The sequence below is a fragment of the Chrysochloris asiatica genome, unplaced genomic scaffold (genome assembly GCF_000296735.1).
Source record: "Chrysochloris asiatica unplaced genomic scaffold, ChrAsi1.0 scaffold00313, whole genome shotgun sequence".
NCBI classification, from domain to species: domain Eukaryota; kingdom Metazoa; phylum Chordata; class Mammalia; order Afrosoricida; family Chrysochloridae; genus Chrysochloris; species Chrysochloris asiatica.
The window spans coordinates 490,898-500,953 of record NW_006408831.1 but is presented as its reverse complement, the minus strand read 5'-3'; the positions used below and the strand labels follow the sequence as shown (position 1 = coordinate 500,953).

At 43.0% G+C, this 10,056-nt stretch overlaps 1 protein-coding gene across 1 annotated transcript in view; it reads left to right on the top strand.

Annotated features, from left to right (window-relative positions):
- Positions 1 to 9,822, top strand: part of THBS4 (thrombospondin 4) — a 71,991-nt gene extending 62,169 nt beyond the window's left edge. Inside the window, exons 17-22 of the mRNA XM_006875180.1 lie at positions 2,869 to 3,047; positions 4,205 to 4,253; positions 4,354 to 4,550; positions 5,185 to 5,357; positions 8,676 to 8,815; positions 9,761 to 9,822. Coding sequence (XP_006875242.1) covers positions 2,869 to 3,047; positions 4,205 to 4,253; positions 4,354 to 4,550; positions 5,185 to 5,357; positions 8,676 to 8,815; positions 9,761 to 9,822 — 800 coding nt within the window. The remainder of the gene's footprint in view (positions 1 to 2,868; positions 3,048 to 4,204; positions 4,254 to 4,353; positions 4,551 to 5,184; positions 5,358 to 8,675; positions 8,816 to 9,760) is intronic.
- Positions 9,823 to 10,056: the final 234 nt, after the last annotated feature.

Below are 10,056 nucleotides of genomic sequence, written 5' to 3'. Positions count from 1 at the left end.
CCAAGTGGCAGCATCAATGGACTCAAGCGTGGCAACAGTACTGAGGTTGGCCCAAGATGAGGCAGTGTTTCGTTCTGCTGTGCATAAGGTCACTATGGGTCGGTACCAACTCGATGGCACCTAACAACAACAACAATCATATTTTCAAAAAAAAGAATATTTCTTATATTCTACACTAAAGAATGAGTCCTGGTGTCGTACTGTAGGACAAGCCCTGGACTGCTAACCACAAGGTTGGCAGTTCAAACCCATCAGCTAATCCTTGAAAACCCTATACAGGGTTGCTATGAGTCGAAACCAACTCAACTAGTCAGTTTAGCTGTTTCAACAATCAGTGTAAAATCTGTTGGTATCCCACAATGAAAAATTATTTATTATCATTTATTATGAAACAAGCTTCAAAACTGAATTATGAGCTATGTAAATTTTGCTTTAAACAACTCATAAGTCATAAGTCAGTTTTGATGCTTTCTTTGACACATGTTTCATAATAAATGCTATAATTATAAATGAAAAGTTGAAAAGGTACCATAAAAGAAAATTTAATGATCAGAAAATAAATACTATGTAAATTAAAACATTTCATGTTAGATAGATGTTGATATTTCCAGTGTTTTCTGAACATTAGATATGTCAATGTGATACTAAATGTTGCTAGATTGCATCTGTTTGTACACCAAACATATTTTAAAGCTATAAATACTATTGTTCACAAGTTTAGCACATACTCTGTACATAAATGCTACAGTTAAAAAAATTACTTTTATGGATCTCATTACAATGGTTGACTTATTCTAAGTCCCTTTCTTTTGTACATCATCTGGAACTGGAGTTCCCATGATGCTTTACCAGGATGTGCACAAGAGCATACTCTTGCGTTTGTGTCATGGCAAAGAGCGTTGCTGGATCTTCTGGCTGAAAAGACTGGGTCAGCAGACATGGATGTATAAGACGGATCTCTCAAAATGGACCAGAGACCTGTTATCTCTTAAGATAATCCAGTCTTGCCCAGTAACCATTTGTGTTGGGTCCAGTTGCACATTGGGTGACTGTAACAAGAGTTACCCTTAACAGTCCACCCCCACCTGTCATGTATTAGAAAGAAATAGTATACTGCCATGAGACCAACCAAGATACGGAGTGTTGATTACACAGAAAGGGATTGTAGGAGACAGAGACTCCCTATATGAACTTTTTTATCCAGGCAGTACATTCTCACACACTGGAGCTGGTCTCAGTTTCATTGAGTGCCCTGCCAGTTTCCTTCCACTACAGTGCTTGCTTTTCTTTATGACCTGTCTGCTTAGCATCTATGGGTCTTTGCTTTAGACAACTAGTGTCCCTGTTTTGTTGATGCCCTGAATACATGCTTTCCGTATTTACTGGTTAATCTATCCCTGGTTCAGCTGGACACATTGCAGTACACCTCTTCAGGACACTGATTCAGAGCATCCTGAGCCTCCCCACTTCTGATTGGCTACATCTCCCACCCATCTCCTCTAAGCAGGGCAGCCTGTGAATGGTAGATTTCTTCTAGAACATAAGTCTCCAACTTGGACAGAGAAGACCAGCTTTGCATCTTCCTAGAAAGTCCTAGCATGAGATTGCAAAAGGCAGGGAAGCAGTCACATGCTTCCAGCTCACACCTCCAAAGGGATTGGAGAGCTGCTCTGCCCACTTGCTAATTCCTTTCTCTGTCCCAGAAAAGACAGCAAGAGAGAGAGAAGGACACAGCGGCCCATAGCTTAGGCAGGGCTTCAAATTCAGATACTGTGATAGTTAGGTTTTATGTCAACTTGCCTGGGCCAGGATTCTCAGTGGATTGACAGTTGAGATAGGATTTGAGATGATAAACCAATAAGAGGATTAAGGGGTGGGAGGGAATGTTGTTATTAAGTGCATTGGAGTCATTTCTGACTCATAGCCATCCCTTGTAGGGTTTCCAAGGAGCAACAGGTAAGCTTGAACTGCCAACCTTGTGGTTCAAACAGATTTTTCAGTCCAGCGCATTAACCCACAGCACCACAATTCCACCATTTATGGGAGATTTATGGGAGATTTTCCAAGAGCATGGCATGCAACACATTTTATTTTACAACAGATAAAAGGAGGGAGACTTGAGCAAAGAAGGAAAGAGACAGGTGTGGCGTATGTCTTTTGGACCTGGGCTGTCTGCACTGTGAAGCTCCTAAACTGTTGAGAGTATACATTTCTGGTCGTTAAAGCCATCCACTTGTGGTATTTCTGTTATAGCAGCATTCGATGACTAAAACAGATACCTCCAGGGGCCAGGCAGGTAAGGAAATGTGCACGAAGCCCAATAGGAGACAGCAAGAAGTGGAGGAGACAATGGTGGACAGGAGAGGGCATGCCCACCTAAAGTGACACAGTGCTGGTGGTTTTAAAACATCGTGTCAACTGAACAAAACACTTTGCTTGCAGGCCAGATTCTGCCCAGGGGCCACCAGAAGTATCTGACTTAGAGATATTCTGGTGACAATTATAACTCCTCTTCTTTGTATACATTATAGTCCAGAAAGTGCTACACAGTGCAGTTTATGTAAGGTCAGATTTAAGATCTACCAGTGAGTGAACTCATATAATGAAAAGAATTTCCTGGGGACAGAGTGAAGAGTGACTGTTAAAGTATTCCTACAAGAAACTGTGAGGGTCTTCTGAGAACTGGTCTAGTCATCCCATCACAAGGACTCCAGGATGGGCCAGCTCAGACACTACTGATCTCAGGGTCTCTCTCCTGGTACTGACTAATACTTGTAGCTCTGGAGATGCCCAACCTCCTTCTCTATTCAGAAGCGGTAGTGATTTAGGCATTACTGAGCTCCTCTCCTCTTTTTCCTCCCAATTCAGGTGATGGGGTGGGAGATATCTGTGAGAGAGACTTTGACCAGGACCAGGTCATTGATCGGATCGATGTCTGCCCAGAGAATGCAGAAGTCACCTTGACTGACTTCAGGGCCTACCAGACGGTGGTCCTAGACCCTGAAGGTGATGCCCAGATTGATCCCAATTGGGTGGTTCTTAACCAGGTAAGTGGCACACCTTTGGCCAGCCCCAGCACAGCCAACAGCTCATATTGCATCTCATAGGGCCCCGTATGGTAACAGTAGGTGACATTTCAAGGGTGTTAACTATTAGCCAGGCACTGTTTATTCCTCATAACAACCTTAGGACCAAATGCTTTTACCATCCCCATTTTACAGGTGATAGAATCAAGTCATATAATACGCTCAAAGGACTTACTCATGGTAACACTGCTGGTTAACTTACTAAAATAGCTGGACTTAGAAGTCAGGCAGTCTGAGCCTAGAGCCCATGTTCCTCATCTCCCCCATAGACTGCCTCCCATTAAGTTTTTCTCATTATGTAACTAAACAGGAATGCACAGAGAGGCTTAGTAGACTTTCTAGAGTCCCACAGCAAGTCATATTCACTGAAAGTATGTTGCGATTGCTAAGTGTCAATGAATCCGTTCTGACTTACAGCAACCCTGTAGAGTTTTGAAATCCTGGGATGGCACTGTGGGATCAAGCATTGGGCCGCCAGGTCAGTTTGGACCACAAGGCCAGCAGTTCAAACTCATCAGATGCTCCTCAGAAACCCTATACAGAGTCGCTCTGAGTCAGACCCAACTCCACAGTACTTAACAAACAACAGCATAGGTTTCCTAGGAGCATCTGGTGAGTTTGAACTGTTGACCTTATAGGTTAGCCATCCAGTGCTTATCCTACAGCACCACACCAAGACTCCTATTGAAAGTATTTTGTTGTTGTTGGTAAGTTCCATTGAGTTGGTTCCAACTCATAGTGACCCTGTACAGGATTTGCGAGGAGCAGATGGTGAGTTTGAACCGCTGACCTTGGGGTTCAAACTGCCAACCTTAGGGTTCAAACCAACCTTGCAATCCAGTGCTTATCCCACAATGCCCTCCAATTAAGAGTTTATTGAATCTAAGTTTAAGTGACATCTTTAGCAAAATTATTTCTACTCAATTTTGTGCTTTAAGTACCTTGTTTACAAGTAGTGTCATGTGCTTTCTTTGGGCACAGAACAGTTACATAATAACATCTGTATGTGGAGGTCAGACATCACTAACTACTCATTATGGTGTCTGACATTCTGGGCTCCCATGAATTCCCTCAGGCCTCTCTGAGATTGCTGCTAACTCCCTCCCGTCTCTCTGCAGGGCATGGAGATTGTGCAGACCATGAACAGTGATCCTGGCCTAGCTGTGGGTACGTTCAAGATTCAGTCAGCACTCTTAAGTAGAATTCACTCATTTCTGCTACTCAAGGGGGCTTGTCTATTTTTCTAATCTTATTCTGATCACTGCAGGTTACACAGCTTTTAATGGCGTTGACTTTGAAGGGACCTTCCATGTAAACACCCAGACAGACGATGACTATGCTGGCTTTATCTTTGGTTACCAAGATAGCTCCAGCTTCTATGTGGTCATGTGGAAGCAGACAGAGCAGACCTATTGGCAAGCCACCCCATTCCGAGCAGTTGCAGAGCCTGGCATCCAACTCAAGGTTTTCATAGTTTGAAGCTATTCATCTCTCTTTCTCCTGGTCCCTTTACCTTTCTCCTTTTTCATTCTTTTCCAGTTAGTTGATCTAAGAAATTGATTCATAAGTCTAACGTTCAAGCCAGGGAAAAGTAGGATTGACTGACCTAGGGACTTCCTTCCAGGGTACTAGCTATGTTCTAACCTTTGAACAACTATAATGGTGGGAATATCAGCCTATTTAGGCTCAAAACATGGGACATTTGGGGGATTCATCCTCAGGTACGTTATGTTGGAAGCTGACTAACCTAGTTCCACAAGGGCCAACTGTGTACAGGAGTGTGGATAGACTACTTCTGTCGTGCCTGCTAGGAGAGGAGACAAACTTCAGTAACCACACATTTGATGGAAGCTCTCATTGAGGAATTGTAGGAAGCAATGGATTTACAGTAGGAAAGAAGTTAAGTGGGTTGGTTAAGTGAGAATACTGGCCAATGTTTAGTATTAAAGAGGTGGGGGAATCATTTTACTGGAAATGACGTTTAAGTTTTTGTGTTTTTGTCTGAATGTAGCCCTGAGTTCATCACTTTAGGGATCTGGGAAGCAGGAGGGGGTAATCTGTGAATCCTCTTTTAAAAAGGACTCATGTCATTATCCAGGCTGTTAAGTCTAAGACGGGCCCAGGGGAGCATCTCCGGAACTCCCTATGGCACACTGGGGACACCAGCGACCAGGTCAGGCTGCTGTGGAAAGACTTCAGAAATGTAGGCTGGAAAGACAAAGTGTCCTACCGCTGGTTCCTGCAGCATAGGCCTCAGGTGGGCTACATCAGGTAAGCAGATGATTGATGCAGCTCCTCACTTTGCGTTTGAAGCGAAGCACACGCTCCACTGTTCTCCCAAACCTCCCATTCCCTCAGCAGTCCTGATCCAGGAGATTCCTTAGGATAAAGATATCAGGCTGTGGATCCCAGAGAACAGGCGGGGAGAAAAACACCCAGGCTCAGCCTGTTCACCCTGAGTGTTAGCGCCAAACTGGGACTAGACCTTCCTGGGGACAGGCAGCATCATCAGGGTGTGAAGAGTGCAGTCCCACACTCTTCAGAAAAGCCTGGAAGTGACCAGGCTATGAGGTCAGAGGTGTGCCTGAGCCTCTGATTCATACCTTCCTCTGTGGCGTCATCACATTACTGCTTATTTCACACTGCATTGTAATGCGTCACATAGTCTGTCTTCTCTGCTGGATGATAAACTTCATGAGGGCAGCACCTGTGTCATCTTATCTTCCGTCTCCCCAGTGCCCAGCACAGTGCCTGACATGTACCACAGGCAGCATGAACTGGTCTCCAAGTCAGTTTGATGTCTCCAAATCTGTCTGATTTCTCTATAGCAATAGTTTTCAAAAAAAAATAATAAAACCCAGTTCACAAACGTTAGAATGGCTTACTTTTGAAATGTAGGTCATATGCTTACCTTATCACTACAGTAGCATTCAGATAAACCAGGGCTTCAGATTGGTTTGAAACAGTTCAGAAATGGCCAACAAATTGAAATCGTAGCAGGCTAGAACTTTATTATTATTATTATTATTATCATTATTATTATTTAATTTGGGTGAAACAGAACACTAACTGAAAAATTACGGAAACCCTGGAATGGAAGACTAAGAAGAGGCACAGTGAGTCCTTTCAGGAGTCTGATATGGGAAATTTGATTGTTGCCAGGAATGTAGCAGCAACATGCATTCAAAGCAGTGTGGTTGTGGTGATCCTTGAGCTGGGCACCACTGTTTCTGAGTTGCTTGTTCAAGAAATTCGGTTGCTATGCAATGCACGCATTGCCCTTGTTATCCAAGAGGGAAATTAAGTTTCCAGCAGGGCTTTGACCCATAATTCTTCCTATTCCAGTCAGCATTCCAGTTCACAAATTTGGTCATCCCAGTGTTGTTTCATTAGCGGTAACTAACTGAACCAGGAAGAACCAGTTCAAAGTCCTGAAACACCCTACCAGCTTAGAGTGTAATTAGGGAAGACCACGGATTGCATTCTCTTGACCAGGGCAGTGAAGTAAAGAACACCATGTGGAGTGGCTCACATTCGTTCTTTATGGCATTTGAATGTACTCTTATTTGGCTCACAATAAGGTGATCCTGTTCTCAACCTTATCGGGCTCAATGCCCCTTTCTTTTTTTTTTTTTTTTTTCCCTTAAATGTTTATTGTGAATTATGTGATAGTTTACATGGGAGAACATTAATTTTACATTCATTCTATCTATATCATCTCATTGCTATGGTTACAATCCCCTCCATGCATCATCAACCAACCAAAGGGTATACCCTGCAAGCCTGCCCCCCACACCACGACCCCAGTCTTCAGCACACAGCCCCTCTCCCTCTCTGTGTCTAAAGTTCCCAGCTGCTCCATCGCTCCATGTCATAGTCTCTGCCTCTATCTCAGGCATCACTGCTTCTCTGGGTAGGATCCCCCTCTATGTACTTCTCTGTTGATGGTCCTAGGGACCTTTGCTCCTAGATTGGAAAGTTAATCACTCCCCTCCTTGCTATAAAACATCTACCTTTTACATTTCCAACCCTCACAGTCAGTCCTGATAACAATCATTCACTGTTGTATCACAAGAGACCCGTCTGCATTTCATTTCATCAGCCCCGCCTAGACAGATTGGATACTACTCACTGGAGATCAATGCCCCTTTCTTATATATATAAAAAAAGAGTAATACCATTTTGAAATGTCCTTGTTCTGTCCCAAAATTCAATCATAGAAAATATGTACACATATAAATTTGGAAACCCAGTTGATCGCTAACAATATAATAGAGAAATAAGAATAAATTAATTTATAACAAAATAATGTAAATGTTTGGGCATAGCCACATGAGAAGACAAAATGAAAAAGACAGCTGCACCTACACCTAGAATTATTATAAAGGTGATGTTATAATACAGATGGTTCTGTTGGTGACTCACATAATACAACGGTGTTCACAAAAGTGACATGAATTTTTAAAATGATGAACAAGTGTTAGTTTTCAAACTCACAAAGTACTCAGTCATTTTTCAGTTTACCAATTTACCCTGGAAAATTCCTTTTATATTAAAACAGGACAAAAAAACTTGGTGCTCATAAGGAAAAGGGAGTTGGGTTCTAGGCCCAGATCATTTTAAGTGGATGCTTTACATACCTCAATATCTGGAGGAACATCCCAAAGGTGTGTGGGATGCAGGAAAAGTTTGGATTGTTCTGTGTAGGGCATTGGAGGCCATCCAGCATCCCTGGCTCTTGTCATTAAATTTTTGTGATGACAAAAATTTCCAAACCTCTCCTGAGAAAATGTTGCTGCTATTGTTGAGAATCATCTCTCTAAGTTGCTACCAAATGATATAATTCCGACCTAAAGGAAAGCAGAATCAGGCTGCAAACCTCAAGGTCAGCAGTTCGAAACTACCAGCTGTTCTGTGGGAGAAAGATGAGGCTTTCTGCTCCCGTAAAGATTTATAGCCTCGGAAACCCTGTACAGGGTCGCTGTGAGTCAGAACTGACTCCACGGCATATAACAACAACAACAACAAAGGAAAGCAGAAGTTTTGAACTTGCTATAAGGAGCTCTGATATTGTAGTGGTTACGATTCGGGCTGCTAACCTCAAGGTCAGCAGTTCGAAACTACCAGCAGTTCCACAGAAGAAAGATGAGGCTTTCTGCTCCCATAAAGATTTACAGCCTCGGAAACCCTGTGCAGAGTCTCTATGAGTCGGAACCGACTCCACGGTACCTAACAGCAATATCTCAACAAGGTAAGTCACAAGACAGTGCAAGTCAGAAAGTCCCTGTTCACAACATCAGTTTGTCTTTTCTCTTTTAACTCACCATCAACAACCTATTGAGCTGGAAGTTGCCCAGTGCTGTGCTAGGTCTTTTGAGAGAAAGAAACTTGGAAGACAGGGAGATTGGCGTTAGGAGCTTTTAACCTAATAGGAGAAGGGTTAGAGTTCAATGACTCTGTGAAAAATGGATGGTAAGCAGTTAAAGGTTTGGTGTATAAACTCTGGGACTCCTAGGTATCACGATGTGGACTTCACCCTAAGTTTGCTTTGAGTGTCGTAGAGACCCACTCTGACTGTGTTGTCTACAGGGTACGATTCTTTGAAGGCTCTGAGTTGGTGGCTGACTCCGGGGTCACCATAGACACCACTATGCGTGGAGGCAGACTTGGCGTTTTCTGCTTCTCTCAAGAAAACATCATTTGGTCCAACCTCAAGTATCGGTGCAATGGTAACGTACATTCCTATTGCTGCACAATATTATTACTGGAATTGATTAGATAATGCCATCGTCTTTCATACTGCACTTCCCTCCCCAAAGCTCAAAGCTCATGCTACCGAGTCATTAAAATCTGATAGTCTCTTTATAAGGGAAATAGAATGCAGATATCATCTTTTCTATTTTATAGGTATAGAAATTTAGACCTATAGAGTTTAACTGCTTAGGGTTTGGAGTTCAGTGATGAATTCAGTCAGATTTAATTTACAGGCAGCCTTTATTTTCATAGGGCTCAAACATCATCACAGACTCAAAATCCTCTCTGCCTGCTTGTTTTCTTTTGACCTTGTGAATGAGCACTCCTGGGCTTTCAGCCAACAATTTGAAAGCATCAGGAAGTAGAAAATGGCTGAGGGGCCTTTTGGGTGTTTTGGGCAGGCTGAGAGTGACCCCTACAGGATCTCCCACACAGTGAGAGATGAGCCAGGATCCCTGGGTTTTAAGGAAACTGGTGGCGTAAGGTAGTGGTTATAAATCTAGCTGCTAACCTCAAGGTTGATGATTTGAAACTATCAGCTATTCCACAAGAGAAAGATGAGGCTTTCTGCTCCCATAAAGATGTACAGCCTCAGAAACCCTGTACAGGGTCAATATGACTCGGAACCAACTCCATGGTACTTAACAACAACAACCTCTCCAAAGAGCTCTCTTCATAACACAATGGTTAAAGTGCTCGGCTCCTAACTAAAGAAGTCCACGGTTCAAACCCACCAGGCGTTCCACAGGAGAAAGATGTGGCCGTCTGGGCAGTCTGCTTCTGTAAAGATTTCCAGCCTTGGAAACCTAGTGCAGTTCTACTCTGGCCTGTAGGAGCATGCTGAGTCAGAATTGCCTTGCTGACAATGGGTTTGGTTTGGGGGTTTTCCTAACTTCTCCTGTTCCTGTTCTTGTTTGCAGACACCATCCCAGAGGACTTTCAAGAGTTTCAAACCCAGAATTTTGATCGCTTGGATAATTAAACTGAGGCAGCAATCCGCAACTGCTTTTCCAAACCCTAAAGCCATATATTTTTCAACTCCCTATGATTTTTTATATATATACACTGTGGCTTACTTTTACCAGTCAGATAAAATTTTTTTATGGATGCGGCAGTAAAGGAGAAGAGACAATTTCTAAAATCCATGTCACTCAGACATCGTGTAAGTGTGGCTCAGGTTTTGACAGTGTGTCTGTTGTGTTCTGCAGTATCTCCA